The sequence below is a fragment of the Acanthopagrus latus genome, chromosome 12 (assembly GCF_904848185.1).
Source record: "Acanthopagrus latus isolate v.2019 chromosome 12, fAcaLat1.1, whole genome shotgun sequence".
Taxonomy (NCBI): domain Eukaryota; kingdom Metazoa; phylum Chordata; class Actinopteri; order Spariformes; family Sparidae; genus Acanthopagrus; species Acanthopagrus latus.
In genome coordinates, this window is record NC_051050.1 from 12703418 (window position 1) to 12728370 (window position 24953).

The following is a 24953-nucleotide window of genomic DNA, read 5'->3' on the forward strand; positions in this document are numbered from 1 at the left end:
TGTTAAATGAATGCTGAAAAAAAACATATTGGTTCTGGTTTTGTTTTAACGAGTAAAAGGGATGTCTTCTGTCGTTTTCTCTCTCAGTCGTTCTTCGAGGCAGCCAGTATGATGAGCCAGCTCTCCCACAAGCACCTACTCCTCAACTATGGCGTGTGTGTTTGTGGCAATGAGAGTAAGTCAACAACACATAGACACACACACAGTCTACAGGTAAAAAAAATAGTCAAAAAGTAACGAATCATCATGGTTATGTTTGCTACATAAGGAGGACGGTGTAAGATCTTTATTACAGATGAAAGGCAAATTGACATCAAAACAAAACATAATGTGTTTTACATATGATACAAAGAAAGGCAAGGAGACTGTTGTTCTGAGTCAGCCAACTGAGGCAATCAAACAGCGGAAATAAGGTTTCTGACCTGCTGACCTGCTCTGTGCTGTGTCCTGACCCTTCACTCTTGACTGGACAAGTCCTTTAGGATCATCATGTCACAAATGGTTCACTCCACCTGAAACTGCCCACACACTTCAGAGCAGGAAAGCTTAGCAGTTCACATTTCTGAGTGCAGGAGAACAGCAAGCAGCAAAGAAAAATAGACATTGGCTTTACTTTTTCTCAAGTAGGACTTTTAGCTACTTTTAACAACACTGAACATATGTAACAAAAAGAGAACAGTAAAAACTAAGAATAACAAAAAAACAGGCAAAACCTGAACAGCAGTAGATTGCAGAACATGGATGAAGAAATTAATGTGTCTGTGACTCCTTTCAAAGTATCAGTTGACTTAATCCAGACTTGTGAACTTTGTTGGTAGAGTCCCGGAAAAGTCTGTAAATTCTGAAGGGCCGTCCGAACACACAGCTCAACCAGTCCAAGAGACCTCAAGTGGACTTTCTGGATCATAGAGTCCACTTTGGGTGCAGACTCAGCAAACTTCACTGATTTAAATATCAGAATTCATTGCAGAAGATATTATTCAGCTACACCATGAGTAGAACAGGCTATAGAGGACATCAGATCCATGCTATTATTGGAGTCTTTTGGCATGTCAAACACGTCAACCTACTGAAGAACTCACAGGAAATCAAGCTGCTTGAACGGAGCTTTGTTTGAGAAAGTAGTAACTGATAAATTGATCTCCCTGTCAGACATGATGGTGCAGGAATACGGTAAATTTGGCTCCCTCGACACCTACCTGAAAAAGAATAAAAGCTGTGTGAACATCACCTGGAAGCTAGAAGTGGCCAAGCAGCTATCTTGGGCTATGCACTACCTGGTAAGACATGATGCAGTCTATCTTGTAGAGAAAAGGTGAACAAAACCTTTTTCCTGGAACACATTTGTGTGATTTGCTCACACAGAAGTAATTTATTTACCTATCACATCTGCACACAGGAGGAGAAGAACCTCATTCATGGAAATGTTTGTGCCAAGAATGTTCTTCTTATCAGAGAGGAGGATCGGACGACGGGCAACTTGCCCTTCATCAAACTCAGCGACCCGGGTATCAGTATCACTGTGCTGCCCAAGGAAGGTGAGCAGATGGTTGCATGTGTTGCCTCACACCTGTGTGATGCAATAGTTTTGATTTGGTGTGTTCTCCTTGCTGTCGGTCTCTACTGTCTCGTCCACTCATGCGTCTCCCTTTCTGTGTGCTTTACCAGTTCTGGTGGAGCGTATCCCATGGGTGCCCCCTGAGTGCATTGAAAACCCCCAGAACCTGAGTTTAGCCACAGACAAGTGGGGCTTTGGGACCACTCTTTGGGAGATCTGCAGCGGTGGAGACAAACCGCTCAGCACCCTGGACTGCTCCAAGGTCAGAAAATCAAATGGATGCTTTGGGAGTATTGACATACTGAGAGGGATCTGTATCACAGGAGTAGTTTGACATTTTGGGAAATGTTGATGAGAGGTTGAAAACACAGATATCTCTGGCTGTTTGGCCTCACAGACTTGCAAGGCAGAGCCAGGTTAGCTGTTTCCCCATTTCCAATCATTAGCTCCTGGCTGTAGCTTCATAATAAATGTACAAAGTTGAGTTTGACTTTGAACACATGCAGTTTTTGACTTGAGCTTTTTTCTCCTGCAGAAGAACTTGTTCTACGAGGACAGGCACCAGCTGCCGGCTCCTAAATGGACAGAGCTGGCCAACCTGATCAACAGCTGTATGGACTACGAGCCGTCACACCGTCCCTCTTTCAGAGCAGTTATCAGAGATCTCAACAGCCTCTTCACACCAGGTAGTTAGGAAAATAAACAAACTCAAAACATGCACATGCTCATAATGTGGTGTTTTATTAAGATTTTGTATGTTGTTGCGTGATGCAGACTATGAGCTGCTGGTGGAGAGCGACATGGTGCCCAACAGGACGAGAGGCAACGGCTTCCCGTGGGCCGCCGAGAGCCAGGAGCCCGCTCAGTTTGAGGAGAGGCACCTCATCTTTCTCAAGCAGCTTGGCAAAGTGAGACACGCACACACTGCTTTTTCATTACATTACAATATCTCCTTTGAAGTATTTAGATAATATCTTCATGTGTACATAATATACAGTTATAATAACTTTCCTCTCAGCTGTTTTAACACTAGAGCTGAATCAATCAGTTGATCAAATGGAAGTTCATCACCAACTGTTTTAGTAATCGATGATACTTTTCAGTCATTTGTCATGCAGAAATGTCAAACATTTACTGCTTCCAACTTCTTAATCTAAGGATTTACTGCTTTTCTTTGTCGTTCATGAGAGTAAATGAAGAGCGTGGGTGTTGGACTGGTTTTTTTTATTTTTGGACAAAAGCAGCAGTTTGAAGACTTAACTTTGGACTCTGGGAAATTGTAATGAGCATTCTTCACAATTGTTTTTTGTTATTCTATAGGCAAAACAATATGATATGGCACTGCCACGCTTTGATGGCGATGGCAAGAATTGCATGTATAACATTAGTGACGAATCCTCGTGCACAAAGTATGCATCACTAACAACCTCATTTCAGCGGATGTGTGATGCGTATCAGGTCATGTCTTGCTCTCCTGTGGCTCCTCTTTAGTTCTCATCCTACTTGTGACACTTTCCTGGCAAGCACTGCTTGATATGAAGTCTCCAAAGAACTCTTGCCTTCCTCTGTATTCTCCTTTGTACATACATTTTTGGCTAACTGAATTAGTTAACAGGAACTTTGAGACAGTGAAAAAAATAAAATGGTTTTAACCTGTCGTCAAATCCTCCTCTGATGTGGCGCACAGGGAAACTTCGGCAGCGTGGAGATGTGCCGCTACGACCCGCTGCAGGACAGCACAGGGGAGGTGGTGGCTGTGAAGAAGCTGCAGCACAGCACGGCCGAGCACCTCAGAGACTTTGAGCGGGAAATCGAGATCCTGAAATCCCTCCAGCATGAAAACATCGTCAAATACAAAGGAGTGTGCTATAGTGCAGGTAGGAGCACATAGTTTGATATCTGGATGTGTAATACACGACCTACTGACATTTAATATTAATGCGTGAAGCAGTAATGCAACACCTCAGGCTCCAAAGTAACAGTAGATCAAATATAGTACAAAAAATGTTTTCCTTTGTCCGTTTCCTTGCCGGAGCAAATTTAGATTGGGAAAGATTGTCCAGATTAATTTTGATTCGTAAGTGAGATCTAGGAGGGCTTCAGAGCTCGTTCAGCCTACAACTGTTCCCTGATTTGATGTTACCACCCAGGCAGATTTTGTTACACGTGATAACATCTTTACAGCTCCCACATTTGCTGCCTTGGGCGTCAATGTCCGTGACCATGAAAGGCATTAATCTAGATTTTCTAAGAGGCCTCTGCTGCCCATATTTTCTCCCTTAAGTATCGCACTTAACCGCTTTGTTTCTGCAGGACGAAGGAACCTCCGGCTGATAATGGAGTACCTCCCCTACGGCAGCTTGAGAGATTATCTCATCAAACACAAGGACCACTTTGATTCCATGAAACTGCTGCACTATGCATCACAGATTTGTAAGGTAATGTAGAGCAGAATGTGCCGCAGATTTGGATTCAGACTTTGATCATTCTTCATGGAGCTGCAGTCAAGTGTAACTAGCATTTCAAACATGAGGAGTTCAAGGTTCATATCTGGCCTGGGAACTTTATTTTTTCCCATTCTCTTGTCCCCTAACACCACTGAAATCATTTTTAGAGTGGGCAGCTGGGTCAGATTATACTAGTGGTATGATGATGATCGGAAATCACAAAACCACTAAGTGAGAGAAATAATGGGAAAAATATGTAAATGACAAAAATAAGCATGTGTTAGAGGAAAACAGCTGTTGTTGATGTTCAGTATCATATCGTGTGTGTATTGAATAAACAATATAATAAGGTCATGTTTTTCAGTATTATTGGTATATATGAGCACATACTGTATATAAATTATTTCTCTCTCTCTCTCTCTGTATGTAATTATATTCATATATCAGGGTATGGACTACCTTGCCATCAAGCGTTACATCCACAGAGACCTGGCTACTCGAAACATTCTGGTGGAGAGTGAGATGAGGGTGAAAATCGGCGACTTTGGCCTGACAAAGGTGCTGCCGCAGGACAAAGAGTACTACACTGTGAGAGAGCCCGGGGAAAGCCCCATCTTTTGGTGAGGAGCACACACACACACACACACACACACACACACACACACACACACACACTGCATGTGCGTATTCGATGTTCAAGCAGGTATTTTCATATTTTTGCAGGTTGACTGTTGAATGTTTTTGACTGTTGTGGCAAGTATTGTAACCCTTTGTGACTAATCTGTAAATACAGACGTTAAATGTAAAGTCATGTTATTCATACAAGAAGAAAAATATGATTAAGTTAAATGCTACTAAATACTTCATATTGGTCTGCTTGTAATGTAGGACTAGGTAGGATTAGTTATGATACATAAGTCTACATCTATATCTATATCTATCCATCTATCCATCTATCTATGTATGTAAAGTTTTGGTATTTTTCAGGTATGCTCCAGAGTCGCTGACAGAGAGCAAGTTCTCTGTGGCATCAGATGTTTGGAGTTTCGGTGTCGTCCTCTACGAACTCTTCACTTACAGTGACAAGAACTGCAGCCCACCAGCGGTAACGGCACTTCTTCTTTCTTCTTACTTACTGTTGACAATTTTACTTTTCTGTCACTTCACAATTTTCCTATTCAACCCTTAGTTGCTTTCATTTAATTTTAAAATTGCTCCTAATTGTCAACTGCCTGACTAAGCTAATTAGGGATCATTGTAGGTGTTGTTAGTGTGTAGTGTTGTTAAAGAAATCAGTTGATTGAGCACTCAGAAACAGGAAACACTTCTCATTAGTTTTAAGATGTTTCATTGCACTGTGTCCATTAAGGCCAAATGAAAACTTTTTATTTTCTGTTCTAGGTGTTTATGGACAAGATGGGAAATGAAAAGCAGGGCCAGATGATTGTATACCATCTGATAGACCTGCTGAAACAGGGATACAGGCTGCCTGCTCCTGAAAATTGTCCAAAGGAGGTCAGTAACTCCAGACAAACTGCAACTACATTGTTTGACAAGGAGAGGTTTTAACGCAAAAGATAACATGTTCCAACTCCAGTTTACCTACCTAAATGATAAACTGACTGCTTTAGTAGCTGGAATGGAACAGGAAGATAAAAACTTAAGAGCAAACTGTGGGAATAAAGAAAACATTACTCTTAGCCCTAAACATAAACGGCTACCATGTCATATCACTGAATGGCTTATCTAAGAAAATAGAATAGAGAACTTTGTTGTTAGAGTAGGATGCAATAATTGTCCCCTTCTGCACCCCTCAGATTCACAGGATCATGACAGAGTGCTGGAGCAGTGAACCTCGACTCCGCCCCACTTTCAAGACATTAATCCACAGTGTGGAGGCTGTACGCGACAGCATGGACAGATGAGCAGCATCAATCCCTGAACCTTTGACTCACAGGTGCTGACTCCCGGCAGTCGGCCCTCACAGATCTGAACAGAACAGCGAATGTCTTTGTGACGTCTGTGTTTGTTGCAGTGACGCCAGTCTGGAGCACGCTCGTTTCTTTTTTTCCCCTCTGCTGGTGCTCAGTATGGTTAAGAAAGGTTTGACCCTTCTTCTATGGCCAAAGGAAGTGTACACGTAATCTAATCAGGTAGCACACTACATGTGGCTCGGACTCCAAAAAACAAAAGATTATTTCTGAAGCCTTTAAGGTCATTACACAATGGGATGAATTATTTTCATTCTGTTATTTGGACACGTGTTACAAATTTGGAGACAGAGAAGAGATTTTCTCTACTTAAGTAACGTGTTGAATGTTTAAGCCCTGAAGTCAGTATAATGTTGCGTTCCCAGACAACTGAGAACATGCTTGTTGTACTTGTTTACATGTGCAATGAGGCTGAACTACTGGTGGTTCTCTCCTGTGCACACTCACCAAGGAGACATCAAAGTATTTTGGTAACTTTTTCCGTCATGCTCGGAAGCTGGTATGTGAAAATTTCAACTAGTGAATGAAACTATGCCTGGAATGCAGCACGAGTTCCAAAAGTCCTCCAGCAGTCAAAACTGTGTTTATCTTCTTGTGCCTACAGTTGAATGTTGGAGCTTCACTGTTCGACACCGGACGGCTGTTTTCACATTCATTTTCCATGTGCTCGTTGAAAGTCTGATTTTGAAGCATACAAAGCATTATTTGTGACAACACAAACAGTCTGGTCCATCCCGGTCCAGTATCAGCATATATTTGTGTGGTGTGGAAAGTTGAAGGCTCCATCGCACGAACACTGAGAATGGACTAGACAGTGACGTAGGACACATCTTGTGTCCGGATGTTAAACTTGTGAACTGAATGATTGTTTTGGATTTTAGTTTTTTAGTCTTTAGCTTCCATGTTAAAGATTGTTGTTTGTCTCCTGAAATAAAGTCGGACACACGTTACAGATGTTTTTCACGCCTTAGTACATGTATGAAGGGGATCTTAAATGCTCAGTCAGTTGATTTTGTACTTTTTATCGTTGTGAAATGAGCAGCAGCTCGTTTAACCAAAGATGTCATGCGATTCTTACAGAGTTAACCATCCGATGGCACACGTGAACCTCAACGCAGCGGCCATGTGTGGCTGAACTTGTTTCATTTGCTCGATATTCTTAAGACTGATAAAGGGCACACTGTAGGCTTGAAGCACCAGCTCTGCTTCTGTCACAAAGGGACCCACCCTAACAACCCTCTGCAGGGTGGTTTTGAGTCAGATAGCTGCAGTTACAGTCGACTTGATGGTGCAGCAGGGGAAGCACCCAGTTTTGAGTGGTGGTCATGTGCTTTGACTTCACAGTCTTTCCACACAACACAGGGTCAGTATTCAGACAGATCCCCTCATATCTGTTTACATCCTTTAATTCAATGTGGGAAAAATAATAATAAAATACATTAAAGAGACGGCAATAGCTGCTCATTAATGGGCATCTACTTATCTTATTATGGGCTCATTCAGTATCGTTGTTTTGGAAGGAAAGAAGCTCTGGAAGTTATGATCCTGTCTTTGTAATTACTAAACTATATATGTTTTGTAAATAGAGTATGATTTCTTGCTATTTTGTAAAGCTATCTGCCTGTTGTAGCTGTTGTGAAAAGTTGGAGGAAAAAAGCAAAGAAAGGGAAATGGCTTGGTTTTGTTTTAAAACTCATTTGACCTTCGCAAACATCTTTATTTTAAGACATACATGTGTTTGTGTTACTGTGTGCATTGTCGGCCACATGTATCAGCGGTCAAAAGGAATCGCGGGTTGTAATTTGAATGTTTCAAACTTTATGTGCCAGATGTTACAGACTAAAGGGAGCAGGGTCGGTCACTGTCTGCAATTGAAGTGAGACCGATGAGATAAAGCTCTCCATGAAGAGAGAGGAATATTTGGAACAAAATCTTTCTTTCAAACTATTTAATGTCAGTCGTCAGAGGATTGATGTCCCCTCAGAGCAAAGTTGTGCTCACTTACAAACATAGTGTCAGTGTTTGTATGCTCCCACGCCTTGATGCCTGGGTCGTAGTTATACTGAAGATCTGGTTTGTGGTCTAACGGCAAGCGTGCTGTGAGTCAGTGTGGCAGTTTCCTCACATTGCTATCGCGCTGTAAAATGTGTGAGTAAAATGTTGCCCCCTAATGGGTTGTTCTGACTCATGCAACTATTACTAGGATTTATGTGCAGTGGTGTGAGAGGGCAAATATGATTATTTTATAAAATATGTATCACTTCTGATCCAAAGAGTCTGAGAGGAGAAAAAAAGAGGATACTAAAGCAGATTAAATTGTTTTTTTTCTTTTCTGGTCATTTTTTTTTTTTTTTTTTTGGTTTGGCACAAAGTACATTAAGTCTCGTCTTGTCCTCAGATGTTACCATGCAGCTACATTTTATACATTCATGTGTAAACAGATGTAAATATTGAAAAAGACAGATATGTGATCTGTTCTGTGTGTATATACTTTTATTAAAACAAAGTGTTTTAATTTGGATGTTCAGATTGTAGTTTTTTTTTTTTTAATCTGATTGTGGTTTAACGTAAATAGCTCTGAACAACTTTGCACATAACACTAATACTGCAACTAACAATCCATTTTTTTTATTGACTCTGCCACTTATTTTTGATTGTAAAGGTTTCCCAGAGCCCAAAGTCACACCTTTAAATTGCTTCTTTTGTCCGACCAACAGTCTAAAAACTGAAGACTTGTTATTAACTATCATAGATAACAGCAGAGAAGCAGCAAATCTTCACGTTTAAGCAGCTAATGTTTGACAATTTTGCTTAACAAATGACTAAAACAAAAAATTGATTCAGCTATCAGATTTTTCTTAGACTTACTGATTCATCGGCTTGTGGCTGCAGGTCTAAAAAAAAAAAAAAAAAAAAATGGTATGGTAGGGGTTTTGTGCAGGAGGTTAAATGTATGTTTACGCTGAGTCGGAATGGGTTAAAAAAGATGTTGCACAGTGTTGTCCTCAGGGTGTTGTAATGTTGTGAACAGAGAGCGGCAATAACTTCACAGCAGCCTAAATGACGTTAATGTGCGATATTGGCTGGTGCTGGTATGAATGAACCTGGTTCAGGTGGACGGTCTGCAGGCGAGGACGCGGCGGCTGCTTATTGCTCCACAGATGTGAACGGGTGCCTTGTGAATGAATTTATGACGCCGCTCGATGTTTCATATTAACACAGTATTTAAAATTTATTCTCAGTGATGTTGAAAGGAGCGACATTGAGTACATGAGCTTATTTCAAACAAAACATATCAAACAAGAGAGCAGGGTAAAAGAAAATATGACGATGCTTTCATATATTCTCTGGTAATGAGGCGACGACTGGGAAAAGCTAACTGAAGCCTATTAAACAGCAGATGTGAACTCCTCCTACATCTTTCCATCAACTGTCCATTAATCACACCATCTTCACATCAAGACCCGTCCGCCCTCACCCATCCCTCCTCCTCCCCCTCCTCCTCCCCCGCCTCAGCACAACTGTCCGATATCATTTTTGGTACAGCCCTGGTTGCAGCACTTCCCTGCAACACCCAGAGAAAAGTTCCTCTTCTCTTTCCTCGGTACGGGCCAGTCATCTCGCTCCCCCAAAACCGAGGACGGCTGAGACGCCTCCTGCAGGGCCGGGTCGCCCAGCGACTGCTCCTGCCTGATAACGGCGAGGAGGTCTGCCAGGGAGTAAGAGGAGGCGAGACGGAGAGGAGAAGGGTCTGGGAGCTCTGCGCCGGGTTGCCAGGAGTGGTGGTTGTTGTCCTCCACTGCAACATCACTGAGAGAACGCCACTGGAAGGCATCTGAGGACAGGAGGAGATGAATGTAACATTGCACGCTAACTCCTACAGGAAGTGTTAACAAATGTGCTTTTTGGAAGATTAACAACACAGGAATTGGGGTAATTGTTCTCTAAAAGCTTTTCATAGTATGCCCAATTATCTCCGAACATGAGCTGACCATGGTGCTGAAACATGACAGGAGTTGTCCCCTGATTGAAAAACCTTCTCAAGTCTAACGAATCACCATTTAACATGAGAAGTACTCATGAAGAAAGCAATCAGTTACAGCTCCTGCCTCCTTCTCTTCAATCATCTTTAGTCGTACTGAAAAAAATAAATTTCTCAGACAACACCTTGGCTACGTCAAAACTAATGGATGCGTTTCAACACACAAGAAAGATTTTTACAACAAGTCGATAAATAGATTTTTGCTCGACAGATCGCGCAATGAGTCAAAGTGCAACGACTCACCCAGGTCCCCGTCCGTGGATCGTCTCCACCGCGAGCCGCCGCAGGTGAAAATGACCGCCCTGATGAACTCTCTCCCGCACAGTTTCACACCGTAGTCCCTCGGTAGGATCAGTTTGCTCATCAGGTCAGCCTGCACGCGGCTGCACATGCCCCCGACACACACCGCGGCCACGGCGAGGGTCACCCTCCAGAGCATTTTTCTCCCACTTGTCCTGAACCTGACAGCTGTGGGGTTTTTTTGCTTTTTTTGGCGCTGCACAGAGGGGTCAACTGAGCTCCACCTCAGGTCTGATCGCCGCTTCAAATCCTGGTTTCCTGGACGTCTGCTGGGAGAGTTCTGGTGCTGCTCAAGTTGTAAAATCTGCTTCTGTTCGTCTGTCTTGTGTTGCAGAGCAGACGTTGGTTTCCTCCTCTCCTCCTCCGCTGTAGTCCTTGTCCTAACTTATGTGTTCAACCCCAACCCTCCCACTCCCTCCTCTCTCCCTCTCACACGCACGTCACTTAGATTGATGACGATGACGTACTTGGAGTTATTTCTTTATTGTAATAATGTTAGGGGAACGTTCTTATTGTCGAGTGTGAGTGTACACGTTACTCATTCAACAGTTGGATGTGATGATTTTGAGACAAATTACACGCGGGCATGTATGACGTCTTTTACACTTCTCTAGGAAGAAATTTAAATGTGCAAGTGGTTTAGGGAAGAAGCGGGTGGTTTGGTGTTTGTTTGCTGTTGGCTTTGGTGCTTTGTCACAAAAGACTGGAGAAGAGGAAGTCTTTGCCATGTTTCTTTTTTATTGGATGTATAAATATAGTTTTTCTTAATGTCAAACATGAGTTAAAATGATGGTAAATACATTTTGCATAAATATCAGCACCTTGTAATATTTGACAGCCTCTGACAATATAAATAAAAGTCATGGGTACATCAGTGCTAACTGTAACTTTGGTGTTAAGATCCTTAACACTGAAATTAGACCGTGGAAAAATTAACGGAAATGACCTATTGTGCCTATTGCCAAACCAAACTAGAGCTGAGAAACAGGTGAATATTGTGTTTGTTCATGTCAAATGGCGAGTAAATATACACATGTCGATTGTTTGTGTTGTTTTGTGTCTGATTTGCAAGTAGGCAAGTGTTTGGTAACACATTAGCTTACGGCCTCGATAAGCTCAGACTTCTCAAGTCTTATGTTACTGTGAGTGTGTTTAGAAGTTTTTTTTGTTGCCCCCTAGAGATCAGAAATCACTTCATGCAGCTTTAAGTGAAGTATAACTCAACTAGTTGAGACACACACCCTGTCCTACATCAATACCACAAATACTGTCCAAGCTACTTTATTTTCTCATTTATTGCTTTGATTATAAATTTTAGTCAATGTTTTTTTTCTCTCACTCTGTGAAGTTCTTTGTTCTTTGTTTTGATGAACACATTGTTAATATCATGATTACTATTTTAGTGTATTGTTTGTTCAGACTGTAAAACATTTTAAACAATACTCAAACCAGACAGCATGCAAACAACATTTTTTGAGTGTTCAACCTACACAGGACATGAAGCTGTGCACAGCTGGTAGTGAAACTGCGCCAACAAATCTTTCAAAAAAATAAAACAACATTTTAAAATACAATTGATTATCTTTTGTGAACTTTAATTTGCAGTAGCTTTCTAAAGTTGCAGTTTGACTGACACCCAGCATCTATCATTTATTATTTCCTGTAGGGCAAGTGGCACATTTTACCAAAAACTACAAATTAACAATTTAAGCATACTGTAAAACAGTGTTCTATGACAAATATGTACCATATAGATTGAGTATGCAGTATACAAAGACACAGCTGATTATTATGTTGCAATGGCTGAATGTAACTGATGCAAATTTTTAAGTTAAATTAAAATATCGAAAACATCTGACTGACTTAAACCTGCTGCGCAGAGCTTCTGTCTCCCCCTTCTGGCACTGAGAGTAACTACACAAATACTGTCAACGTGCTTGTGACGACATCAGTTCCGCTTTTCTGCTGTTTGCTGCAACTTCTGCTGTCGCTGCAGGTACTGGCACGCCACGCAGATACAAAAACTTGAGTTTACTGAAAAATACAAATGCATTTGTCTGGTGGTAGTAGGCTTAATCAGTATTGTGTGAACTTATTTGGCAAAGGTAATTTGGGTTTAGGTATTTTGATTTGTATTCTGCATCAGTCAGTGGTTCAGAGCTGAAGCGTTTGGCCACTGATGGACTTTTTAATAGCAATTACAGCAAAAAACAACATTATTCATATATTCATCAAAATTTAGACTGTTTGACTCGATGTCCACAATATATGATAATTAGTGCAAACGATAGACTCGATAGTGTCAAAAAGGCAGTTTAAAGCAAAAGCATGGCGGGTGAATGCATCGACCGGACGATTATCATTTTGTAACAAATCAACCAACCCATTATTTCTCCAAGAAGGAGCTGAGGCTGCTTCTAGCGCGCCGAGCCTTTTCTATGCTTTCGAACGACGGAGTCCCCTGAGGCAGGTCCAGACGGTCATGTTCAGACTCCATGATACTCTCAGCCTCTCCTAAAAGTACAAAGTGAAACAAAACAATGCTTCATTTGTTTGTATTATGGCCACTTTTCCTTTGTCACAGGCATTTTTCTTTCTTCAACTTTGGATAATTCCTTCATAAATGTTGACGAAAATTTGGCTAAAATGTAATGACGGAGGTCTCTTGAAGCGTCGTTTGCATCCTTGTCTACTCCTCCGAATTACGATTCAAAAGTGTGGACACACTTCAAAAACAAAATGTACACTGTAGGCAAAACTTTAAAGTGAAGGAAACAAAATGAAGCTACTGTTTTAGCTCTCACCTCTCATACGATAAATAAGTGTTCCGTAGGCGCTGTCCATCTGGAAGGCTAATATGAAGCCGAGTGGCACGATGGGAGCCAATAGGGATGGTTTCTTTCTTTTCATGGCACTGCAGAAATGTACAGAAAAAAAGAGAAGGAAAGTTCAATATTTCCCCCTGTCAATTAGTGATAAAAGATAACTTGAAGCATTCAGAGAGCTCATATTCCCATTTAGGTCGCACATTTATATTAAATTACAGAAATGTCAATGTGTGTCGTTCATTAAATTACACACGACTTGTGTCCCTCGGTTCTGGGAATACAGATTAATAAATTCAAGTGAGTCAGGCTCATGACCACTGAGTTACAGCCATTTTAAGTGTGTCACGTTGCTGTAGCGCCACCTGTGAACACTTACAAAGCATCATACACGGAGCTGCACTAGTAAAGGCCACTGGACTAATACGACAGCTGTGAAGATTCAGTTCAGTGAGGATCACACTTTACAGGCTGATAGAGTCTGTTCCCTCACTGCACATTATTGCTGTGTGTGTGTTTATGTGTGTGTGTGTGTGTGTGTGGATCATCTCTGGATGAAGCTTGTAGTATGTTGAACAAAAGACCTCTGAGCCGACCTCTGAACATCTGCACAAAAAACTCACCCGACTGTGAGTCCCACAGAGGCCAGTGTAAAGAAGGTGCCAAAGTATTTGACAAACTCTCTGGACCAGGCGATCTGCATGGCCATCTGTCTCTCTCTCATCTGGTTCTGCATCAGGATCTGGCGCTCCATCTGCACGCGCACACACACACACACACACACACCAAAATACATGAAATACATGAGCATGACTGATATCTCTGATACTATGTTGGCAGGTAAGCAACAAAACATTTTCAGTGCCACAAATGGCAACTATATGTTCGAGGTAGTGTTGTCAATAGGGTTAGAGTTACTACGCCAAAGTAACCGATAACTGCTGCGAACTGTAGCTACTGTCAGCGAGTTAGCTCAGCTAGTTGTGCAGCTAGCGGTCCAGACTGGGAGCTCGGAGCATCAAGGGGAGTGTTAGCCTTTACATTTCTAGAACAGGAGCTTTTGACCAGGGCTAGCTGGTTAGCATGCTAACTAAAGTAGATACAGTGTCAAGAAAAAGTATGTAAACCTTTTGTAATTTCATTGTTTTCTGAATAAATCTGTCATAAAATGTGATGTGATGTTCATCTAAGTCAAGGGTATTGACAAAAATAATGTGTCTAAAATAATAACACAAAAGCATTTTGATCTTTCATGTCTTTATTAAACACACTAATTCAACATTCAAAATGGCAGAGGATAAAGTAAGTGAACCCTTAGAACTGGCAGTAATAACGTCAACCAGGAGCTTCCTGTAGCTGTAGATCAGACCTGCACATCGTCGAGGAGGAATTTTAGCCCATTCTTCCTGGCAGAATTGCTTTAGCTCTGTCTTATTATTTGGACATCTCATGTGTATGGCCTTCTTCAAGTCAGTCCATAGCATCTCTACTGGGTTGAGTTCTGGGCTCTCACTTGGCCGCTCCAGGCCCAAATCATGATGTTTCCTCCACCACACTTATGGTTGGGATGATGGTTTCATGATGATATGCCGTGCCCTTTTTACGCCAGATGTAGTGCTGCGTGTTTTTTCCAAATAGCTCAGTCTTAGTTTCATCAGTCCACAAAACATTTTGCCAGTACTGCTATGGAGTGTCAGTGTGCTCTTTTGAAAACTTCAGGCGTGCAGCAATGTTCTTTTTAGTAAGCAGTGGTTTCCATCGTGGTGTCCTGCTGTAGATACCCTGCTAGTTCAATGTTTTACGTATTGTAGACTCATGAACAGAGAGAGATGTTAGCCAGTTCCATCTGATGAGTCTTCGTTGTGCTCTTGGTGCCATTTTGAGTGGGCACTCACTTCTTGGTAGAGTAGCACCAGTCCCAAAGTGTCAGAAAACCATGAAATTCCAAAAGCTTCACATACTTTTTCTTGCCACTGTATCTCTGCAACACACAACATAGACATCACAAAGTCAAAACTGTTATTTCTAAACATTCTGTTGAAACCTTCAGTTATTTTTTGAATGTTTTCAACAAGACGTCTTCCATTTTGCTTCTTTAGTCTAAATAGAAAAACAGGAGTGTTTTGAAACGTGATGTTGAAAGTTTCCTGCAGTCATTCAACTGTTCTCTGCTGCTCGCTAAAAATATACAATTCATATCTCGTTGTCATGTTTCAGCCTTGTTACGTTTATCTAAAAAAAAAAAAAAACCACTAATGTTTTATGCCATCAATGTTGTGTCAATTTTTCCTCTATAATATTAAAAATAGTATTGAATCTGAATATTTTTCAAGGGACTGTAATGAAGTTGAACTTCCAGTATTGGGACAACACTAGTTTAGAAATGACAACTTCTTGACCACCAGAGTTCACTTACAAGTTTAATTTTGAACTGTAAAATATCCCAGTCAGTACACATCATGGTCACCGTTTGCTAAGAGCCAATTAAATGGACAACATGTTTTTGTTATGCATTTGAAGCATTCTGTCCCACAAACATTTTGAAGGACATGCTGAACGTGTGCATTGCAGAAGAAATTAAAGCAATACTAAACAAGGGAAATATCCTGAGGGTAAAATCTGCTCCGCTTTATGCAATCAAAGTGACAACAAGAGAAATAAAATGTATTATCTCATATGGATGTGAAAGCAGTGCGAAAGCTCAACAGTCAGAGGGAGAAAGACAGGGTCAAAGGAACAGGAGACAGCCAGTCCATGCTGGCAAACCTCAGTCAGATCAATCTTTTGTCTGCCATTTCCTGTTTGACACTCACTCACATTTTTATACACAGAAGTATGTGCTTTCTGCATAACAATCGTCACCGACATGGCTGAGTGACATTCACATTTAAAGAGCCTTTATTCTCTAAAAGGGAACGTGTCAGAGATGAGCTTCATAGGAAAGTGACACCAACACGCTTATGATGCAAAGATTGGGAAAAAAAAAAATGACCACAGTGCCATTCAAGAGAGCTGATGACGTGGAGTGGGTGACATAAATTACAACATGTCAACGCTCCACAGTTCTGTATTATGTGCGTTACCGGTTGAACATTGGGGGGGGGGCTACTGTTTGAGCCAGTCAGTGTCTAAAAAAAACTAGAGAAACTAGAACTAGAGAAAACTAGAGAAAACATACATTAGGACAGAACAGAGGAGGATGTGACTATTTCAGTGAAGAAGTTATAACTCATTTAACATGTTTTATTAGGGAGTCGGCTTTATACTGACCAATTCCCAGAACTGAATGTGTTTAACTGGTCAAACAGGATAAATAAGGGCCTGACAGTAGGCATGAAAATTCTTCTCCAGTAAACTGCTGTTCATTGACAGGAGTGAAAATGGACTCAAGCACAATGTTTCAAATCCAGGGCCTGCCATTATTGCTTTCAAAGTTTTCATCTGGTTGCCTGCCATAATAACGTCGGGGAAACACCAAGACAATAGGAAGAAAATTGAAAAAGGTGACTAAACATAACGTGGATAAATCTTTAAAACATATATGAAGACCATGAAGACAACTTCAGTGAAAAGTAAACAAAAGTATTTATAATGTCTCACTCTTTAATTGTGCGATAAACCATTTTGCAATCGAAATTTCTACGTATGTGTGAGTGGTATTAATCAAATACTCAATTAAAAAATCAATCGTCATTTTGACTCCTGTTGTGACCATGGGAAGAATATTAAGTAGGGGTGATTTGCTGAATGAAATACTTGGCTACAAACAGACATCAGTAAAAGGAGAGAAGGAAAGGTGTAAAAATTAATGAGCTCAGGAGGGGTTAAGTGGTAATCACTGGGCTCAGACGTCACTGCCTGGTAGAAGTGCATTATAGGCACTTACATAAACGAAGTGTAATCAACCTTTAAATCTTATATGGTATGGTCTTAAGGATGCTGTTGATTATTGAGTGACTCAATAACATTTGTGAACATTATAGACTCATACTAGTCACACACCACCACTGCATAGGTGTTTTAATTAACCTGATATGGGTAGAAACTGAACTGAATATTGTGTCAGACCCTGTGGGTCTGCTCCTCTACTGAGGGGGTGGAGATGGAGCGAATAAGGGTGCAGGGTGAAGCACCCACATGCAGAGTTAAGTGGTAATTTAGTTCAAGCTCCAACTACTAAAAATAAAAAAGATGTATTCTATAACAATTCACACTTGTTACTAAGATCAGATAAAAGTAATCTTATTGATATTCATTATCTTTTTGTCTTTATTTGAATATTTACTGGACAAAAGAAACAGTTTAAAGATGTCATCACATGCTCTGGGGATTTTTTGTTTCATTTCAGCTCCTCATTAAGCTCTTCTGAAGCCTGATAACGACCCATTCATTTAATTCTGGTGTGTTGGGGCAGGGAGACATCTACAACATAGGGGCAGGGATCCCCAAGGACCAAGATTGAAGGACAATCATTAATGACAAAAAATATAATCATTAATCAACACAATTGTCCAATAAATAAATAACAACAATATGGTCTAGTTTAAGCCCTACCATGTTTTTGTACTGAACAGAAAAAATGTTGCCTTGCAACTTTGAAAAATCCCTTTAAACACATTTAAGGAGATAACATGAAAGAAAATCCATCGATAGTCATTACCAAATCATTATCTCGGAACATAGGTATGAAATTCTGTGTACATTTGAGGAGTTTCTGCGTAATTTTTTACTTCTTTTTATCTGTCATGAAACTGAACTACCTTTTGGAAACCCTTCCTGCAACCAAGCTGACGACAACTGCGACTCTCTCCACGAAGGAGGAAGCCGCAAACTTTTTAAAGCATCAGGGGTGAGATTGTTTCATTCTCAAAATAAACTCTGGGAGGAGCAATGTGTCAAAGAAATGGAAGTCATAGGAATGGCATCTGTAATCAACAGTGTTTGTTCTCCTAATTGAGGGGTCTGCTGAGCTAAATTAGTGGACAAAAGGGAACTTAAGGATGCCTCATTAAAATCAGACAAAGGTGACATGGAACTCAAATGCAGCAGGTGTTGTTAATGAGTCCTGAATTTAATTATGTTTCAACTAGAAGCCTTTCCAAGGACAGCGAAGGGAAATTACCCACTCATTCAACAAACCGTTAAGGTTGACAGTCATAAAAGGGTTCTTGTGACATGATCAAAGAGCCGTCACCTCTCATGAAGTCATCCCTTCTCTCATTTGGGAGACAAAACAGGAAGTAGACCAGAGATACTGCATGTTTGACTTCAATAAACTGGAAATCTAAAAACTACCGACTTCTTCTCCTTGCAAATTATTTTATCCCTTGAGTCACCTGCTTGTAAATGTCTTTTCAAGAGAACGTAGAGTATTCCAATAGAGATATACATTAGTTTAAAAAGAAACCTGTGTAATTGGAGCCAAAAGCTGGGTATAAACAGTATAATGTGGTAAATCAAAAGCCAAAACCTGATTATTCATGGCTTGCCACTTGGTTTAGTAGTACTGTAACTGGCTCGAGAAAAGTCTGCTTTCATAATGCGTTCAAACACAAAGAATTTTCAGCTGACATTCCGAATCTAGAATAAGGCTGTCAGAATATCAGATTTCCACCACATGACATTGTGGACATAAACAATGTTAGACAGCAAGCTAATTACTGCATCTGTTTCTTATCAATCATTTTATGATGGATGACAACCAGGATTAAGGTATATTACTGCAACCTTTGGGTAGGTTTCACACAGCTGTCGGAACTCCAACAACACTGTATTTGAAATGTATTGCTCCAAACTCAACCGTGGTCCTGAATTTCAGCTGTCTAAAAGTCGCTCAAGTGAGCACTACTGAGAGCAGGCTGTTTCTATACCTGCACCTTTAAATGCTAATGAGCTCTGTCTGTCAACGCCTGCCTTGCCTGCTACACGCCCCTCGCAGTGAGAGGATGCTGCTTACGCTAGCGGTAGCATGCACTAATGTTTACGGTAGATGTATTGCTATGGCTCACACGTTGTCATTAAAAATGAAACGCAACCACTGTTGTTCTGTAGCTGGGACAGAATATAGGCACTGACGTTGACAGCCAACAACAAAGCAATTTGCGTATCTAACTCTGAGTGACGACATTGCAAAACACTTCTATCTTACCGCTGGACACACTGAACTTCACCTCGGGGATGGACGCCTCCCTCTCAGATATCTCCTTTCATCTTGCAGAGGGGGCTGGCCTATGAAAATCTCTCTTGTCGTTACTTAACAACAGGAGCTGAATCTGAACAGTCTGCAGGAGCGCCCTTTTACCTGTGGGTGGGCTGCAGAGACCATGCAGGACTCATTTGCTTTCCTCATTTTGGGAGTTGGTAGGCTCAGGGAGGACCAGTTTAAATATGTAGAGACCAGAGAAAAAAGTGTTTGTCATAATATGGGACCTTTAATCAATAAAATGTATTAAAACATTTATTTATTTGTTTTCATCTCTAGCTTAGGTATTAATGTGTTATGATATTCATACCAATAAAGCTTCTTTGAATTAGAATTCGATGTGACTATTCTAATCTGTGCATAAACAGTAAACAAGGTTGTATTGTTTACAGCCATAAAACATTATTTTTGATCACTATTGCATCAATAACAAATCTATAAACACATAAAGGCTATTTAGGTCAGTTGACAATGTAACATTATTCATAACACTATGTTGAGAAAAACTGCAGAATTTGACCTCTACCCTGCACAACCTCAGCATCATCAACACTGATGCAGCTGACATGGAAATGAGTTTATATGTGGGAATCCTCATGGACATGTAATTCAGTTTTGATGAACACTTCAATCATAAACACCAATCATAAACTCTGCCAGCAGAAGCTCTCAACCATCCGGAAACTCGACGCCCTTTCTGTTGCACCCCACCTAATGCTCCCCTTGTGTCAAAGCACCACACAGCCAGTCCTCGGCTTTTGCTCCATCTGCTACTTAGCACAGTCACAGTCACAAACAGGAACAAACTCATCAGAACCAGAACTATGCACACAGCCACTAAATCAAAGGTCACAGATGTGAACACAAATGCTGTTAACATAATAATCAATCAATGTCTGCTCACAATCAGAGATCTTGGATGTGTAAAGAAGGGTTTGCATTGCCAGACAATTTGGCCACATCAAATTGGGTATCATTTGATAAATTCCAGTACTAGCACAGATTATCTCTGAGTTTTGGTTCAATTAGCATAAATGTATGTTTCCATGCTCAGTTTCTAGGAGATGATTGTGAGCTTTGAAACCAATCCATGTTGCTTCCCATAATGACAAATCAACATAGTTTTACTTTTACCTACACGTTCTTTTACAGCATATAACATCAAGTTATTCTCATGGAAACATAAAAAGTGGTGACAAAAAGATTCAGAGGGCCAGCTTGGACAAGCAGCGGAAGATGACACAATGACAGTGACTGGAAATAGAAGTGAAGAAAAAGTGAAAGAAAGAAATGAGCCATGATGAGTCCACTGTGAAGGTGACAAAGTGAGAGCAGGGCTGAAACTAACCAGATGGAAATTCACTGACATTTTCTAAAGGCTGCTAGAATACGCAGGGCGGGACAATACTTGGAAAAATGATACACAATCATCACGCTCTATGTACTGACGGGAAAAAATAGACATAACAGAAAAAGAGAGCGGGAAACGCTCAACACACACACACAGATATTATGACTACCATGTTTTTATACGAGTCTTGGTCCCTTGGGCATACACAACTGAAAGTTTAACAGTACTGTCATTCAGGATTTAACATCAATATCTTTTTAGTGGTTAAAAATCAAAGTCAAATGTTTACTTTCACCTTTACAAATTGTTTAATTTAGCAGTTGTCAAACAACAACGTATCACAAAAGTTAAAGTCATATAGAAGTAAATGTGGGCATATGATGACGAAGCTGGTGAAGGAAAGTATTCATACAAGCAGAACAGTCTGGTCAGAAAACAGTTATCAAAAATCTAAGACGATATATCATCTCAAATCATCAGTTTGTTGTGTCTGCCTACTGTGGCTGTGGCTTTGCTTTAATCATGAGCAGGTGTGTACATGTGGTGTTTTTATCATTTATACTTATATTTTATTGTGTCCATTTTTGAAAAGTTGTCTTGCCAAATTTGAAAAAGGCTAAACAAGCAAACATTTTGACTCATCATTAGTGTTCTTAAAAACGATGTTCCTGGTGATATATATCAAATCAGAAACTTTGTGGGAACGTCTGTGCTCATCTATTTACACACAAAGCCCCTTATGTTCAGTGGCTGTGATTGGAAAGCACACGCTGACTATTAACAGTCAAGACCTATTTTTAAATATAAAAGAGCAAAAGTCATTTGTTTCATTTCAAAGCTGCCACTTATCCTAAGGACATGTGTCATACAAACACACCCTCATCAAATACATTTTCAAGTAATGTTTAAGTTGGACCCAGTAGTTCACACACAATGCCCAATGACTTTGAGACCTTTGAAAGGATCAATTAACTGTGAGTGATGTGACTAAAAAAACATTGGCAAGCAATCATCTCTGACACCCTAATGCAGGGGGAAGACACATCTGCTACGTCACAGATATGCAGAAATTGCTAGGGTCAATCTCACTCATTAAGTTTGCGGATGTAAAAATACAATTTCATTGTTGAAGACATAAAAGCAGCACAATTATTTTCTGTTTCAGGCATTAACATATCGTTTGACCATTAGCAACGCTGAGGAGGTTTTTGTTCAGCAAGATCTGAAAGGTTAAATTAATCAAAATTCTAAATATAAGATAAAATACAACCCATTGTCACTTAGGCCTCCACTTAATTCAGGCAGCCAGACAGATAATGGCAAAATGAGAAATGTCATATTGATTTGTATTCAAAAGTGATCTTGAGTATGAATTATAAATATGAAAACTACCAGTCAATGAAACAATTTAGATCCACTACAGCTAACGTTTAGCTGTGAGTCATTGTCACGACCCAAATGAGGGCGCTCTGAAACTCAATTGCCAAACCTTTGCTTTCACGGAATAATGTTAGTCATCATCTGCCGCATTTATAGCTGGGAGAGCAGGATAAAATTACCGAGCAGAAAACACAACAAACCTTTTGGGCAGAAGTTGGATAATGTTATTGGTATTATGACAGTCACACATCCCATCTGGTACTCAGCAGCTTACAGGCATGAGTAAATCACAACAAATTGGACCGAAAAGGCAAAGAAAAAAAAACCAAACAGAACAAGAGACAATCCTTTGTTTAGAATGTGTGTGCAATAAAAACCTGTGGATTCTAAATGGAAATGGTACAAACTGAAGCTTGTATCCCTGGTTTTGAGCCTTTGCTCAGACAAAAGGGACGCCAGGCTGACAAGACCTATAAATAGGACAGATGAATATCATGGCCAGAGTCTGTCTCTCAGCTGCCAATCCATGTGGGCTGAGTTTACTCGTCCGATTGATAGAGGGATAGATTGTCCTGTAACATTACACAGCCCCATGTTCGCTGTGTCATAAATGTTTGTAATGTTAGTAGTGCAGTGTAAATTCACACATTCACAAACAAAATCACAATTAATCGAACCTTTGGGGCATTGGGGCTTTTGCCTGCTTTTCCCATTGTGTAATCTAGCTTTGACTGTCACAACACGTTTTCCTTGCCAGTGGCACATTTACATTTAGCCAGTTGGCAGACACTTTTATTCAACACAACACGCACTGGGTATGATCAAAGTCACAGCAGATCAAGAAATGCCTTTAAGCATTACCTGCTGCAACATTCAATTCCATAGCCCACCTGACACAAGCAGCTACCACAAGGTTGCATGTGTAAGACAACCTGCACGGCAAACACTAGCTTCTTCTCTCCATGTTGATAATAATTACTAGTGAATAGGTGCAGCTTTACTCACCTGCAGCCGTCCATTGTGGAGCATGAATTCTTGCTGCTTTTTGAAGTTTGCATCCATGGATTTAGACAGTAGAAACCCCATGGTGGCGTTGTTACTGTTGAAATAAAGTTACAGTAATTCAAACTCACGCTGCAGTCAGACGACAACATGCGTATGTGCGAATATTCACAGTATATAGAGCTACATTGACACCATGTAAAGACACTTAAACGTGTATTGGCACTGTCGCTGTTTTACTTGCTATATACTGTATGCTTCTGTTAGCCACAAAACTTCATGCTAACACCGTCTCACACTCACACCTTGCTACTGCTAGCCGATAGCAGTATTAGCTGTGTGCTTTTGGCTTTCCTGATAGTTAATTAGGCTAACGATAATGTTCCTCCATGAAACAGCTGCCAGTGCTTCACCTGATAAGCGTCGGTACTTTAACCTCCAGTGAGTGGTTAGCTTGGCTAGCTAGGAATGAGAGCTTTACATACCTATTGTGCTTTGCGGACGGTAAGCTAAATATTGTAATAATACAGGTCACAAAAGCAGGACTAACGAGGGTTCAAGGGCATGTCTCTGTCAAAACAGACGTGCGTGCACCGCCTCATAGACAGCTAACTTCCTTCCAGCGCCTCTGTTGTCCTGCAGCGCTGTCACCAACGGCAATACGTAAACACCATACTTCCGGTCAAACTTTCAAAGTAGGATAAAACGAGAATCCTAGACACATTACAAAGTAAAATACTGGTTACAAAAAACATTCATGATTCAAACGAGATCACTTATTCATTCTGGTCGGAGTAAGTGGAATCGTGGGGTCGAGAAATATATAGTTAATAACACAGCACTTGAGTTGAGAGGAGTGTGGCCTGTCTCAGACTGGTTGCTGTAAATTGAGAAATGGCTCCCTCTGTTGGTGTTTTTGGGCAACGTCCAGGGCCATGTCAATATTAATAATACTGTAACACAGACAGTTCTTGCTTGCATTTAGAGTCAAATGTATAGGTCTGAAAATTAATTTGTAAGTATTGAATTTGAATTATGTAGATATCAAAGTCTGGATTAAGACCAATCCCTGGGTTGTGTGAAGTTTGGACCACGAACAAAAGAAAACAGCACACGGATTTAAGTGTTGATTTCATGCTATACTCTTCAGTAGGATATATTACCTGTTAAATGGCGTTTCATGGCTGCTTCTACAAAATGAAGTTATAAAAAGTTTTATGAATTGGACTGAAGGATAACTGAACCACAGCTTATGTATGCATGATTTAACAATTCTCCGGAATATTGATATAAAACCTTCACTTTGAGTAACAACATTGTATTGTGAGTGACAGTATTCAGTTTTTTCCACATTGACTTAAGATCTTTCAAATAACTTGTAATGCTGCAGGCCAAACTGCAGTATCAGGTGACTCTATATAAGTTACTTTTAATTTCCCTTTTTAGAAGAAAAAAAAAGGACACGAAATTACAAAGCCTGCTCAACTGTGTAAATGTGACCTGGAACAGGCTCCGGCACTCTGCACAGGACACGTTGGTATATGGTAGATAATGGATGGTTTGATGGACTTTGCATACTCTAAATACAACATCAACTTTGTGGGAGAGTTATCAGATAGCTTCCCAAGCTTCTTTTTGTCAAGTTCTCACTGATTCAAAATGAAAATCTTCATGCATGCTGCAGTACACCATATCAATCCAAGCTATCTCTTTTCATTAATGCATAAACGCATCAATGCAGCATTGGGCGGAGGGGATTCCTGGCCAAATTTCACCTTCATGGACTGATAAAATCTTATCTTATCTAAAACCTTATCTTCCACATTCTCAAGTCATGCAACAACTGCTTGTTAAA

General features: G+C 40.4%; 3 protein-coding genes across 4 annotated transcripts in view; 1 reads left to right on the top strand and 2 right to left on the bottom strand.

The window, feature by feature from the left end:
* The window catches only part of jak2a (Janus kinase 2a), a 31449-nt gene extending 22932 nt beyond the window's left edge, over nt 1-8517 (top strand). Inside the window, exons 13-24 of the mRNA XM_037116263.1 lie at nt 88-175; nt 1153-1280; nt 1400-1538; nt 1669-1820; nt 2094-2244; nt 2333-2466; nt 3246-3435; nt 3872-3996; nt 4453-4625; nt 4993-5110; nt 5407-5520; nt 5823-8517. Of these exons, the coding sequence (XP_036972158.1) occupies nt 88-175; nt 1153-1280; nt 1400-1538; nt 1669-1820; nt 2094-2244; nt 2333-2466; nt 3246-3435; nt 3872-3996; nt 4453-4625; nt 4993-5110; nt 5407-5520; nt 5823-5930 (1620 nt within the window). The 3' untranslated portion in view covers nt 5931-8517. The remainder of the gene's footprint in view (nt 1-87; nt 176-1152; nt 1281-1399; nt 1539-1668; nt 1821-2093; nt 2245-2332; nt 2467-3245; nt 3436-3871; nt 3997-4452; nt 4626-4992; nt 5111-5406; nt 5521-5822) is intronic.
* rln1 (relaxin 1) lies at nt 8336-10909 on the bottom strand. The gene is made up of 2 exons (XM_037116269.1): nt 10282-10909; nt 8336-9831 (listed from the first exon to the last, which is right to left on the bottom strand). Exons 1-2 carry the CDS (start codon nt 10475-10477, stop codon nt 9509-9511), a joined length of 519 nt encoding a protein of 172 aa, XP_036972164.1. The 5' UTR covers nt 10478-10909; the 3' UTR covers nt 8336-9508.
* A 147-nt stretch (nt 10910-11056) lies between these two features.
* On the bottom strand, nt 11057-23909 carry plgrkt (plasminogen receptor, C-terminal lysine transmembrane protein). 2 transcript variants are annotated; one of them, XM_037116270.1, is made up of 6 exons: nt 23584-23908; nt 23102-23195; nt 13787-13917; nt 13143-13252; nt 12722-12852; nt 11057-12372 (listed from the first exon to the last, which is right to left on the bottom strand). In XM_037116270.1, the coding sequence occupies exons 2-5, from the start codon at nt 23180-23182 to the stop codon at nt 12725-12727; spliced, it is 450 nt and encodes a 149-aa protein (XP_036972165.1). In that variant the 5' UTR covers nt 23183-23195; nt 23584-23908; the 3' UTR covers nt 11057-12372; nt 12722-12724. The 2 variants fall into 2 exon arrangements, with proteins under 2 accessions (XP_036972165.1, XP_036972166.1); XM_037116271.1 differs by having other exon boundaries at nt 11057-12852; nt 23512-23909.
* Nucleotides 23910-24953: the final 1044 nt, after the last annotated feature.